The sequence below is a fragment of the Lepidochelys kempii genome, chromosome 3, assembly GCF_965140265.1.
Source record: "Lepidochelys kempii isolate rLepKem1 chromosome 3, rLepKem1.hap2, whole genome shotgun sequence".
NCBI classification, from domain to species: Eukaryota; Metazoa; Chordata; order Testudines; family Cheloniidae; genus Lepidochelys; species Lepidochelys kempii.
Genome location: NC_133258.1, coordinates 91,206,281 through 91,220,954, shown reverse-complemented (window position 1 = coordinate 91,220,954; position 14,674 = coordinate 91,206,281). Strand labels below are relative to the sequence as shown.

General features: G+C 40.6%; 1 protein-coding gene across 1 annotated transcript in view; it reads left to right on the top strand.

Moving 5' to 3' along the window:
- Window positions 1-14,674, top strand: part of FAM184A (family with sequence similarity 184 member A) — a 169,534-nt gene that overhangs the window by 135,390 nt on the left and 19,470 nt on the right. The window contains exons 12-14 of the mRNA XM_073337169.1: window positions 5,310-5,437; window positions 6,753-6,937; window positions 7,406-7,552. Of these exons, the coding sequence (XP_073193270.1) occupies window positions 5,310-5,437; window positions 6,753-6,937; window positions 7,406-7,552 (460 nt within the window). The remainder of the gene's footprint in view (window positions 1-5,309; window positions 5,438-6,752; window positions 6,938-7,405; window positions 7,553-14,674) is intronic.

The window sequence follows — 14,674 nt, the reverse complement described above, 5'->3', positions numbered from 1 at the left end:
GAAGAGAAGGAAGACGGGGGAGTTATTTTTGGCAGTGATATTTTGGCTTGACTGGAGGGTGAGGGGCAGGTGACAAGGGCAGTACGAAAAAAAACATGAAGAGGAGACTTCAGGAGTCACAGCAGGAGGTAACAAATACAGAGAAGTGATTTGCCCATTCGGACAAAAAGGAAAAGGCAGATTTTAGAAATATTATGAAGGGAAAACCAACTGCATAGGAGTGAGAAGAAGAGGGAGGATTCAAAAATTATCTCTCAGTTTAAGGGCCTAGGTAACAGGGAACATTGTGGTGTTGTCAGCTGCAGCAAAGAATGGGGGAAATAGACTTTAAAAAACAAACCAAAAATAGATTTCAAATTTTGATTATGTACATAGTTGAAAGATGTCATTTTGGTATAAGATGACATTTCTCTGGTAGTTTCTGGTTAGGTCACACTTTATACATGTCACATAATGAATAAGCAAAAACACACTGTACATGCAGAAATGCTTGGCAATTAGGTACCAGCAACATGTCTCACCTGAGCTCACTACTTTCATTCTGCCTTGTGTGCTACCATTTTCGTTCCTTCTTTTAGTAGTGCTTACTTCCTGTTCCCTTAATTGGAATGTTTCCTTACTAGTTCAGCATCTTTTCTAGTTAGTTTAGCTTAACCTTTCTACCTGAAAAATCAAAGAAAACAATCCTCTAGCTACTGAACTTTTGATGAGGCAGTGCATCTCAGCAGTACTGGGTCTTCCTGTCCATCTTGCTTACACTTCTCTGAGTCATTGTTTGGATCAGTCATAGACCAGAGTTAATCATGCTTCCCAGCTGGTGAAGAGCCTGTGCTCAGAGATCTCCCATCCAAATAGAGCTGCTTGTTATCTTTTTTTCTGGCAGATCTCTCTTTTCAAACTGTTTTTTTGTGAATTTGGGACTTTTTGTTTTTGTTTTTGCTGACTTGCCCTTTGTGGTGGCATAATCCCAGCTTTCTACACCCTGTGATCCTCATTATGTCAAAACTAATAACCCATTGCAGTGAAAAGAAAGGGTCCAATATTAAATCTTTTCAGCACATTATCAAAGTCATGACTGACTCTAGTCTTCTCACACAGACAAATCTCCTGTAGACTTAGTTAATGTTGGCTCCACAATACTAGCCAGAATCTCCTTTCTGATCCTGGAAGGCAGAGTATCAGGGATAATGCCAATTTCAACTTCTTGGACAAGGACTATCTGAAGTAAGAGCCTCCAGACACCTTTCACGAAAGGACCTATCTGCTTGTTGCAGGAATCTGACAAAACGTCTCACGTTATCTCCACCCCTTCCCTCAGCCCTAACAAAAAGTAGAGAGGATTTGCTCTTCATTGCTGAAGAGGGGAATCTGGACAATGCCATTCTTCAGTTGCATTCTTTTATGGTTCTTCTTTTATGGTTCTACTGAGCAGTACCTGGGCAGTCCCAGACTCCTGTTTTGCCCACTCTGCTACAAGTAGAGACAATCTGCATGCACACAAAGCAAAACTGTTGTCTTCTCCACTGAAAGTGAACTCAGCAATGGTCTGTTGCTCCAACCAGTCCAGTAACTGGGTATTTTTGTGAACCAATCCAGGAGTTTCCTCGTAATCCTGCACAGTCTCATGCACCTTGGAATGCTCTCCCAGATCCACAAAGGGATAGTATTCATCTTAAAAAAAGGTCTGTCTACATTAGAGCTGGAAGTTGTAAATTCCAGCTCAAGGAGACATCTTTGCGCTAGCTCCAATCAAGCTAGCAGGCTAAAAATAGAAGTGTAGCTACTTTAGCCTAAACAGCATGAGGAACTAGCTACCCTGAGCACAGTGCTGTCTGAGATGCTAGATGTGTACTTGGGTTGGCTAGCCTATCCCACCACTTGCATCAGTGCATCCCCACTTCTATTTTTAGTGTGCTTGCTCGATCAGAACTAGTATGGGTATGTCTCCTTGAGCTGAGTTAATACATTCCGCCTTTAGTATGGACATACTTTAAAAGTATTGCAAAACAGAGACCTGCAGTCAGGGAGTTTGTGATGCAGTTAGCTGCAGCACATCACTAATTAGTCGGCTCTCTCAATTCTTTTAAGGTACCCTTGAAAAATTGACTTGACCTAGAGTTTAAACTCACCTCGGAGCTATAAACCTTACTTTGAATCTGTGAATGTTAAATTTCTGGTTTTGGCTGCTGTTGTTTAAACTGGGTAGGTCAGTGAATTGTTTTTTCCTCATCAGCCCTTTTAGAAGAGGGATGTTGGTAAATTGGAGAGAATTCAGAGAAGAGCCACAAGCATGATTAAAGGATTGGAAAACATGCCTTATAGTGACAGACTGAAGGAGCTCAGTCTGCTTTCCTTAGTAAAGAGAAGGGTAAGGGATGGTGTGATCACCATCTGTAAGTACCCTGCAGAAATGTGGTAGTGCAGCAAGTTGATAATAGGTTCTTCAGTCTATCGGACAAAGGTATAACAAGATCCATTGACTAGAAGTTGAAGCTAGACAAATTCAGACTGTCAATAAGGCATACAATTTTAACAGGTAGGGTAGTTAATTATTGGAACAATTTACCAAGGTCATGGAGAACTCTCTATCACTGGCAATTTTTAAATCAATTTTGGATGTTTTTCTAAAATATACATCCTAGTTCGAACAGGAATTACTTGGGGAAGTTCTTTGGCCTGTGTTATACAAGGGATCGAACTAGATGATCTCAGTGGTTCTTTCCTTCTTTAGAATCTATGAATCTGTACTGTCATCTAAAAACACACGTGTTTTTATGTATTGCACCTTCTTTCATGTAAAATCAGATTTTCTGTCCTTTTTTTGGCCCTCTTTTTTAACAAGATAGAGAATCAGCAATATTGCTGCATATCAAAAGAACAATAAAGTATTATCTTAACAGAATCCAAGAATTTGAATTAGATGAATGTCTGTTTTTCTGATTTGAGGGCTCCAAAAAGAGATTTAAAGTTTCCAGAATACTCTGGCCTCCATGGATTAAGCTCTAATGCAGGGGGTGAACCCCAGATGATGGGGATTAAATATAATCTGATTAGATCAACTGCCACTTACGGTATGTCTTCATTGCAGAGTTAACCTAAACTTTAACTCTTAGCCCCAAACACACACACACACACTCACTCACTCACTCACACACACACACACACACACACACACACACACACACACACACACACACACACACACACACACACACACCTTTTACCTGGTTTGGTGGTACGTTTCCAGCGTGGGTATTCAGACTTGTGGATAGACAGCTCAACTCAGGCTAACGCAAATCTGTCTACCCATGCTGGGAATCATACTTTCCATTTGCAGTGTAGATTTACCTTAAGGGCCTAATCCAAAGCCCACTGAAGCAAATGGAAAGATTCCCATTTACTTCAGTGGGCATTGGATGAAGATCTAAATGGCAAAAATGTGAACAGCAAAAGATCAAATGAGTCTCATACTTCCTGACAAATGGCTGTTTATATAGGATAGAGGAAAGTTGACACCAGCAAGGATGCTATTATAGTAATCCAGCAGAAAAAGCGCCAAAGCATGCACTAGAGCTTGTTGGGTCAACTATTAACCACAGCGTCTCAAAATGCTTCATAAATGAAGTTGACGCACGTCTTAGCAGTAAAATCAACTTCAGACTGAATGACAAATCTGAGTTGAAAATTACATCCAAATTCCATACAGTGGAGGCTAGGGTGGTACAAAATTAGTTTACTTCAAAATAGAAGGACTCACAAATGGAAAGACAAGTGACATGGCTGAAAAATAGGATTTCACCCTTACCCAAGATTAATAAGAGTTTAGCATACATCCCGTTAGAGCTGTCACTCAGGATACCTCAACACTGCAGCTGCCTGCCAGCGTGCTTCCCAGCTCAGGTAGACAGACATGCACTAACTCTGCTCCAGCTAGGGTGCTGAAAATGCAGTGTACCCAGCTTGGGTTTCTGCCCAAATACAAACCTAGGATTTGTGTACTGTATCTCAGTGATCTTCAGCAAGTAACTGGACTGACCAGTTTTAATCCTGCATTGCTAGTTGCAATGTACCAGGCAGCGGGTTTCACTTAAATTACAAGCAGAAAAAAAACCTGCCATATTGTGACTGGCAACCGTTGCTGCACGTATGTACGGCAGTGCACGCCTGTGGCCGTTTCCACTACAGTGCCCAAGTCAGAAGGCCTCTGGGACCGCTGCTAATGTGGCACCCGGATCCCACACTGCGTACAAGGCCCTCAGTACGCCCAGTCGGCAGCTCCTGCTCCTCTCAATGCCAGAAAGCAGGACAGACCCAAGACTCATGAGCAGTGAGGTTAAGCAGCAGAGGCCCGGGGGCATTGGTTCCTGAGAGCTTGGGAGGAGACAATAGGGGAGCTGCCTGGGCTGGGAGGGAGTGGGTATAGGGGCTTATGGGCCAGGGGAACAAGGTTGATGGGAGAGGATAACCTAGGAGGGGAAGGGAGAGTATCTGGGAGGAGAGGAGGAGGGTTAGGCTTGTGGGGGGAGCAGTTGCTGTTTTTTCTGTATCTCAGAGGTGACAAATTTATTTGGGCCCCTACCAGCTTCCATCTGGGGTCAGCCACACCAGCTGTTGCAGAAGTCACAGAGAGGCATGGCATTCTGCTTGCCCACTCAAGAGGATGAAGGACTTATTTTTCAATGTGCAATTAAAATGTCATTAACTGGAGTGTGTTTTTCCATTATCAGTCATGGTAAAAAGGAGACAAGTAGGTTTTGTGCCGAGGCTGGTAAACATCCAGGGCAATTTTGCAAATAGTAAAACATAGTTTATCACTCAGGTAAGCAGACATGACTCTGAATGTGCACAGGGAGCAGATGTGATGTATAAGATCCAGCTCATGCTCAAATAAATTGGTTAGTCTCTAAGGTGCCACAAGTACTCCTTTTCTTTTTGCGAATACAGACTAACACGGCTGTTCCTCTGAAACCTGTCATTTTTACATAAGTATTTTTCAGATTAGAACACGCTTTAAGAACAAGCATACTGAGTCAGCAATACAATTTCCTGCAGCATGTGGGTTTTCTAGTATTGAACAAGTCTGACTTTGCTGAAGATAGTAGATAGATGATGTGCAAGTTCAAGGTGTAGGGTTCCAAACCTAAAATCAGCTTGATATGTTCAACATAGATTTTATGTTAATTTATACAAGTAATTTTCTGTCTCTGTTTATTAGGTGAGCAGTAATATTTTATCAGAGTTGGATTATTATGTTAATTAACAATAATGTTTACAAAATAAACATTTTTCCTTTTAATCATTGTAACTAGCCTCTTTGCGCTCAGAGCTAAATCATCAACATGCAGCAGCAATTGACCAACTAAGGCACAACCATCAACAAGAATTGGTAGCTGCTAAAATGGAACTTGAAAGAAGTATAGAACTCAGCAGACGACAGGTAAATAAGCATTAATGGTAACTGGATTTAAAATTGCATATTTAGAATTTGTTTTGTGTTAACTGGAGAGCATAACTGTACTATAAATGCATATTGAGGACTTTAATCTTTAAAAGGCAGTCAAAGCTGAAGACAGTGCTCCGTCATCAGTTTGTCTAATCTGCTACCTCTTTCCCTTCTTCCTTCCCCCATCAACAAACCTAACTGGGAGTCTTAAACTAGCCCCCAATTCAAGTCTATAAACTAAATTTCAGATTCAAAATTGTCCAGCCATTTTGAGGGCACAGTGACTGGACTCAGAGGTGGAAAGTGTTATTTCCCATTAAAATTAGTCTGCTAGACTTTGTCTTTTTGCAAGACTTCAAGGCTAAAACATTGGTTTTTTGTGGAGCCACTGTTCCTCTAGGAGCCTAAATCCAACATTTAGGTGCCATGGAAAACTTCAAAATTCCCACTAAGTTAGCACCTAACTCCATAGCACCCAAAGTCCCTAGAAGCCTTCGTTAGTGGGCATGTGCACAGCCACCTCACTCTAGGTGCCTGGGCACCTATCTCGTTCCTAAACTCTAGCAGGTTCTTCAAACTAGGCAATGCCCTTCCGCTCTTGCTTGTGGAGCCTGATCCTGTTGGTGTTCTCAGAGTACACTGAAACCCATACAAAATTGTCAGAGAAGGAGGTAGAGATAGTGATGCTATGCTCGTTATAACTTTAGCCCAGTGATTAGGGTAGTCACCCAGAATGTGGGAGTCCCAGATTGAATTCACCCCTCTTCCTGATGTAAATAAGGGTTTAAATTTGAATCTTCCACCTGCCATGCCAGTGCCCTAGCCACAGAGCAAGGGGATATTCTGGGACAAGTCTCTCTGTCTCTCCTGTTGAATCTGTTCCATTGTGTATAAATAATTAAATATGAAATGAAGCAGAGTGAGTGGACCAGGGTCTCCCACATCCCAGGTGAATGCCTTAACTGTTGGGATACAGTGTCATTTTCACTCTCTCTCTCTCTCTCTGGCCCACCTTCTTCTTCTCCTCTGCCAGTTTTTGTGAAAAATAGCTTAGGTACCTAAGTCCAGGAGAAGGTCCACAGCTGTGAATCCTGAGTGGAGAAAGACACCTCCCTTTGGCCTGGAGTTAGGCACCTAAGTCCTTCTGAGGGGTGGAACTTAAGCCATGCACTCTCCTGTTAAATTGTAAATAAAAAAATCTAAAACAAAAGGAAAAGTAAGCTATGTTATTATCTTCCAGAGACAAGTATTTTGCATCTGAAACAGGAGTATATTAAAGTATACTTTGTTCTTTATATTTGTTTATCAGGAGAAGGAATTTTTGTGCCGAGTATCAGATCTACAGGATGAACTCAAACATCGCGACCATCATATATCTGAATTGGACAAGGAGGTTCTGACTCTGCATGAGAATATAAGTGCCCTAACCAAGGAACTAGAGTTTAAGGGAAAAGAGGTTCTCAGAATACGCAGTGAATCCAACCAGCAGCTAAGGTATGAATTTTTCTACTATAAACTAAAATATATTCCCATTTGTTAATCTCAACTGCTAATGTTTGTCAGAGATACTTGACCCTTTGTGGGTTGTTAGTTTAGATATTTAGTCATGTGGTAATGTACATCATTTAGCCTCTGCCAGGAGGTAATATAAGTAGATATTATTCGGTTCAGGTGTAATTTTAATAACCTATTTTGGCTAACTTTAAAATCCTCTTAAGTGTTTTTTAAAACTCATTATGCTTATTTAATTTAAAAAAAAAGCATTAAAGGAGATGACTTTTCAATGAAATAAGCTTGAAGCATAGAGAAAAGTGAGTAGTACGATTTGATGATTCAGTAATTGCTGACAGTGGTGTTTGGTGTTGTACAAAAAGCCGTTTCAAACCTGGCAGAAAATCATGATGAACAAAGAAGACTGATGTTAGAATAACTATTTTTTTAACCAAAAAATAAATTAAACAGGATACATGAGCAAGATTTAAGCAAGAAACATGAGAAAGAGCTGGATGTCATGACAGCAGACCACATCAGAGAGAAACAAAGCATGCTCGCAGATTTTAATAAGACCCAAGAGCTACTCAAGGAAATTAATTCAGCTTTACAAGTTTCGTAAGTTTTATTACATTAAAAAATCATATGTGGCTGAGTTTTGAGTGAAAAGTGATTCATTAAGGTATCCAATAAGTTATCAAGTATCATTTGAGAGAGAAACATATGCAAAAACCACCCCCAAATATGGGGCCTAATCCTCAATTCCTTATACACTCAAAATTCCCACAGACTTCAGTGGGAGTTTTGTGAGTGTAATCAGACCCAAAGATACAGGGTAGAAAAGACAACATTACATTGGTATAGTGCTTAATAAATTGGAGGGAACATGTTGTTTAGAAGTTTATATTGTTGCTATACATTACTGTACATAAGTGAGAAAATAAAATAGCTTAAGTAAAGCTATAAATACCATAGATCATGTACACTGCCAAAATATTGACTGTTGTAAAAGATGAGGAGGGTAAGACATTGTTCAATAATTATGTTTAGCTTTTATTAAAATCCAATAAAGATTTCCACATGAACAAGAAGATTTCTGTTTGACCTTGTAAAAAAGGGTGAAAACTTTTTCACCACAGAAAGCTCGTACATTTTTCTAATAACTTAGGCCAAGCAGGGAGTCATTTCTCTGAGCAACACAGAATATCTCTTTACAAGAGTTAAAACAGCACATACATATCTCTTTTAATATATATTGAGGCCATCTTACTCATATATACAAAGGAGAGGAGAAAAAACAGGAGAGCCTGCACTCCCTAATTATGGATGAGATGTTTGTGTTGTGCCTCTCAGGGTATGTCTATATATACAATAGTACTCTCAGTAAATAGGCATTATTTCATATCTCAGCCAGAACATACTTTTAAGTATGCAGAAGACTAGGAGACTATTAATTAAAGATATTAATTAAAACATATCCTATTATATTTTTCACGGAAGCAGAAATTTATTTGGGAGCTATTTTCTTTCCAAATGTGATCCTCAGTATCAACACATACCTTCTCAATGAAGAGAACTCAAACTTCAGAAATATTTTTATTGCACTTGCAAAGAAAGGTTTTCATAATTGTGGATAATTAATTAATAATGAGCAACTTATGTCAGGGCAAAGGACACCCTCTAATAAATTTTAAAACCTGTTCCTTCATATGTAGCAAACTCCAATTAAATTAAGATCAAACTCCCCATCACTGTTCTAAATTAATAGCAACAAATAGTATATTCCTTGTTTGTGAGTATTTATAATAGTGACAATTAAGAATCTTAAGCTGTCACCTAAATATTTCAAAATTAAATATATTTTGCTCATATATGTGTTCAGCATCTTTCAGGTTGGTATGGCTCAGTTGCATGTGTTTTACTATTCTTGAGGTTTATGAGCTAAACCAAACAGCAGATAATCTACTTTAGAAAGAAAAGTATAAAGGAGTGGAGAGGAATTTGGTACCACTGTGTGTCAGAGATTATGTTCTGGCAACATTAAAGAAGATAGAGTGAGTGAGTTCAGCTAGAAAAGACTGAGAAAGTTGATAGTCTTTAAAATAATAATACTTAGCTCTTCTATAACACCTTTCACCCATAGATTTCAAAGTGTTGTATAAAAGAAGTGAGTATGATTTATGTTCACTTTACAGAGCAGGAGACTGAGGCATGGGTCAAAGGTTCACACAGAAGGTGCTGGGAATAGAACCAAGGTATATATGTCTAAAGGGACAAATCCTGCAGAAAGGCAAAGATATTGCTAGAAAGTCAAACAACTTTGCCGGAGAAATTACAAGGGATGCAGTAGCATACCCATGCCTATCATCATAACCTTAGAACAATATATCTGAAGAAGGCACAATAACATCAGGAAAGAAGATTAACCACCACTTCAGGATCACAGAAAGAATATTACAAAGATCATTAGATATAATAAATTAACAGGAATAAATAAGATTCATTTTAGCATACTAAGGGAATTAAGTAAGAAACTGACATGGCTCTTATCAAGTCACTTTGAAATGTTGATTAGCATTAGGAGGGTACTTGACGACAGATGTTTTGATTATTCTTGAATAAGTTAATAGGAAACAGGAAAAACTAGACCAATAATAAAACTGAATTCAATTTTAGAAAATATTTTAGAGTCATTAATAAGGAATGAGCTGTGAGTTTCTTATCAAGAGAGCAGTCACCACACGGATTTAAAGGTTGAAAGTAAAACCTAGTTTCAGACTAACCTGGTAGACTTTTTTCAAAGGGAGGGACAGAAAAAAAATCTGATCTATTTGTGTTGCAGCAAGACATTTGCAAAAGGATATTTGAACAAAAAAACAAGCACAATATGCTAAGCACAAGCTGGATAGAAAACATGCTCATGAAAATTGAATATGGACTGAGGTTATTCAGTCAACGTATTCATAAATTACTGGAAAAAGGGATGAACAAATTTGTGACAAATTTGCAGATGATACAAAACTATGCAAGACAGTTAAGTGCAAAGCAGACTGTGAAGAGTTACAAAGGGTGACTGGGCAACAAAATGGTAGATGAAAGTAATGTACACTGGAAAAAATAATCCCAATTTATTTATACCAAATGATGGGTCTAAATTAGCTGTTACTACTCAGGAAAGAGATCTTGAAGTCATTGTGGATAGTTCTCTGCTGTGCTTAATGTGCAGTGGCAGTCAAAAAAGCTAACAGAATGTTAGAAACAATTAGGAAAGGGATAAATAATAAAGCAGAAAATATCATAATGCCAATATATAAATCCATGATACATCCCCACTTTGATTACTACGTGCAGTTCTGGTTTCCCCATCTGAAAAAAGTTATATTGGAATTGGAAAAGGTGCAGAGAAGGCAATAAAAATGATCAGGGGTATGGAACAGCTTCCATATAATGAGAGATTAAGAGGAGTGGGTTTGTTCTTCTTAGAAAAAAAGACTATTAGGAAGGAGTATGATAGAGGTCTATAAAATCATGGTGTGGAGAAGGTGAGCAGGGAAGTGTTATTTACCATAACACAAGAATTAGGGGTCACCAGATGAGATTAATAGGCAGCAGGTTTAAAACGAAGTGCTTCTTCACACAACACACAGTCTGCCTGTGAAACTCAGTGCCAGGGAATGTTGTGAAGGTCAAAAGTATAACTGGGTTCAAGAAAGAATTAGATAAATTCATAGAGGATTGGTCCATCAAAGGCTATTAGACAAGATAATCAGGGATGCAATCCCATGCTCTAGGTCAGGGGTGGCCAACCTGTGGCTCCGGAGCCACATGCGGCTCTTCAGAAGTCAATATGCGCCTCCTGGTATAGGCACCAACTCTGGGGCTGGAGCTACAGACGCCAACTTTCCAATGTGCTGGGGAGTGCTCACTGCTCAACCCCTGGCTCTGCCACAGGCCCTGCTCCCACAGCACCCCTTCCTGCCCCCTCCCCTGAGCCTGCCATGCCCTTGCCCCCTCCCACCTCCCCAAGCCTCCCGCACGCCACAAAACAGCTGATCGGGCAGTGCGGGGAGGGAGGGGGAGGTGCCAATGGGAGGGGCTGCCAGTGGGTGGGAGGCACTGGGAGCTGATGTGGGGCTGCTGACCTATTACTGTGGCTTTTTGGCAATGTACATTGGTAAATTCTGGCTCCTTCTCCAGCTCAGGTTGGCCACCTCTGCTCTAGGTGTCCCTAAATTTCCAACTGCTAGAAACTGGGATTGGACAATGGGATGGATCACTTGAGATTGCCCTGTTCTGGTCATTCCCCCTGAAGCATCTGGCAGTGGCTACTGTCAGGAGACAGGATATTGAGCTAGGTGGACCACTGGTCTGACCCAGTATGGCTGTTCTTATGTTCAGGGAAGGTTTGCCAACTGAATAAATAATCGCAGCCCACATTCACTCAATTTCCATAAGTATGAGCTGAAGTTCTGAGGATCTGATCATTGTTGAGGGGTAGGAGAGGCTGAGGTGCAAACACAGACCTTTGTGGAAGAACAGTATCTGGGGACTGGACTGTGAGGGGACCGCTGTGGACGGCACCCAAATGGAGGGTTGAGTTAAAGCCAAGGCTCCTGTAAATCCAGGTGCCTGGGTTCTATTTACAAACTGAATCCTGCAAGTTTAGCACAGCATTAATTCAGAGCTATAGTGAATTAATGCTGTGCTAAACTTGAATGGAAACAAGTGGGGTATCCCCAAGCCTATTTCTGCTCAATATCTATTTAAATTATTGCTGTAAGGCAATAGAAAAAGCATGATCTCTAGAGCTGACCATAGGTGCAGAATTCTGGTCAATATTACTGACCATCCTCCCCCAAAGTTAGAGAGTGTTTGGATCCAGATTTTGTTTCAGGCTGCTCTCCACTGATAACTTCCTGGTGGTATCAAAATATTAAAACCTGGATATATATTTGAGAACACAGAATTGAAGGAAGATTTAAACATATTTGAGAAATGGATTGATGTGCAGGTTGTTACAAGTGGAGTTTAATGTTCAAAAATTTAAAATCATGCATTGTGTACTTCAGAAGAAAATATAGGAGAATAAGTTACATCGAATGGTCCGAAGATAGAGTGATCTAGTGAGGAAAAGGATTTAGGAACTGTAATAATTTGAAAGTTGGGACACCATTTCTGGTAGCCACAATGAAAGGAAAAAGATTATTAGATGATATAAATGGAAATAAATTGTAAAGCAAAGGATGAGATTCAACTATATAAAGCTATGAATGGTATGTGCAGTTTTGGTCACCAAAGGTTATCCATATTTTAGAAGATGTATGAAGGAAGACAACATGACTAATTTAGGGCAAGGAAGGAAAGTCGTATAAAGAATTAAATTAAGCCTATGCAGTCTTAAAAAAATGAAATTGCGTTGGGTTTTGGGAATGGGCAGGGACCAGGGCTGTTGTGCCTCTATCTCTGCTGTTACTCCCACCCCTTCTCTGCATTTTCCCACCACCACCTGTGTGAATGCTGTTCACTGCCCTTGCCCCCCACAACCTGTCTGAGAACCAAATGCCCCCCATATCTCCAACATGTCTGAATATTGGACACCCCCATGTCCCTGCTGAGTAGCAGATAGCCCCTGAAACTGGGATAAGAGCCCCCTTTGACTTTCAGTACCCCCATCCCTGCCCTCCCATCAAAGCCAGGCGTGGAGCTGTGGAGGCAAATCGCAACTTCAAGGGATCCATGACACAAGCCATTGGGGTTGGTTCCAAATCATGGTGTACCTAAAGAGTGCAGGAAGAACTATAGGAAAACAACCATTAATAATGCACAGTAAGTACCAAGTCACCATTCAGCTGGGCTCTCCAACCACTACCTTAGCCTCAAGATAAAGAGGCAACTCTATCCTGTACCCCTCCTCCTTACTCAGGGTGGAAACAGTCCATGGATCTGCTAAGGGCAGGGTTTAACTCCAGAGTATACATTTTTCAAATCCTGCCTCATTTGCACACACCTCATAAGGGTCTGTCATGACTGCAGTCCCTGTGCTCACATAAGAACAGGGAGTGCCCCTTCCAAAGAGGGTGGAAAAGATGTGTGGCCATGTAGGTTGAGCAAACCAAAGTGAAATGGGAGGGACCAATCTTTTAGGTACATGGCCCAAGTGTACACTAGGGAAGGATTAGGCAACCTCCTGAGGCAATGCAGCTCTGCTCCACTCTGAACGCAGAGACGAGGCTTAAAGGTATGGCATAGCCCTTAAATTGCTGTTTTCTGATCAAGATGGAAAAGGTAGGCCCATGGGCCTTACCATCCAAATTTCTGGAGATCATCTTACCCCAGGATCGCAGCTGTTGCTAACTTAAACCCCGGTAGGCAGATTCCAAGGCAAAAAGTCTATTGGGAGGAGGTTGTGGAGACAAAAAGTTGCCACAACTTACCCTATTCTGGGAGCACTGTAGAGGGCTAGCATGGTCCCAAAAGTGGGCAACACTAGCCAGTAATAGGTTGTGGTGAGAGTAACCAGGGGACATGCTGATTCATGCACTTACTTTCAGCAGCTTCCTCCAGCAAGGATTATGTGGAGGCCTTGATGAGATTTTAAAATTGGCCCCATCTAACAGGTTTCTCCTTGAGAGGGCAGCAGTAAAAAAGCAACCTCACTTCTCTGAGGTGCAATCTCCTGTGAAGCATAGAGGTCCATGCTGACTCATAAACATGTAATTTTCACCTCCCTGCACCAGCTTTGATGAATCTGGCCTTGTATGTTTGAGATGCTGAAAATACATTATTACTGTATATCTATTTCATATTTGCCATTAAAAATAGAAATATCGGGCAAGATTTTTTGCTACAGCTGAGCTCTTCTTAGATGGACTGAGGTGGGAACCATGAGGGACCTAGTTATGGCTACCTAATCCTGAGCTGTTTGGCCCATATTCAAAGGGAGTTGCTCTGATTTACACCATTGGTATAAGGCCCCTATGCCAGTGGAGCATCCGGTGGAGTGCTCTGCGCTGGAACCCCACTCCCGGTCACTTCTCTCCCCTTACATTGTGGGGGCAGCTAGCGAAAGAGATAGCTATGCCAAAGGGGAAGCCCCTTACACAAGGATTTCTCCACTAGCTTTCTCCAGCTGCTTTAAGTTCACTTTGCACCACTTAATGCAGTTCATAACAGACTTAGTGAACTGGAGAATCTGGCTCATGTAACTTGGAGGGGTAGTATTAATTAGCTTCTCTGATTGGATTGTTTTAATTACATGTACTTCTTTGATATACATAGAAAATGGCTCCCTGTGATGTCTGAAAATAGGGTGGCAGCTGTGCATAAGTGTGTATTATACTTTGGGGATTTGTCTACAATAGCTTATCCTAGCAAAAAATGTATACACAAAATTAAACCCACTGAGTGTATTTCCATTCTGCTGAATCGAAAGCTTTTTCTGCATCTGAAGATGTAATTGTGTTATCCAGATTTTCAGTATTTTGTTAAAATATATTTTGTAAACTCACGGAACTATATGGAGATTATTAGGGGGGCATAAATAAAGCTTGGTTTGCAGGCACTAGTTTTTCAAATGCTCACTATAGTCTTGGCTGTCTCAACTTATGAGAATTTTATTATCTGAATTTGAAGGCAATGGATTTCTGATTACATATCTCAGAAAGAAGTGTTTCAGAAAGTACTAGCTTTCTGCAGACCAAAATATAGATGGCGTTTTGCACTGTGCAGCTGCCACATAGC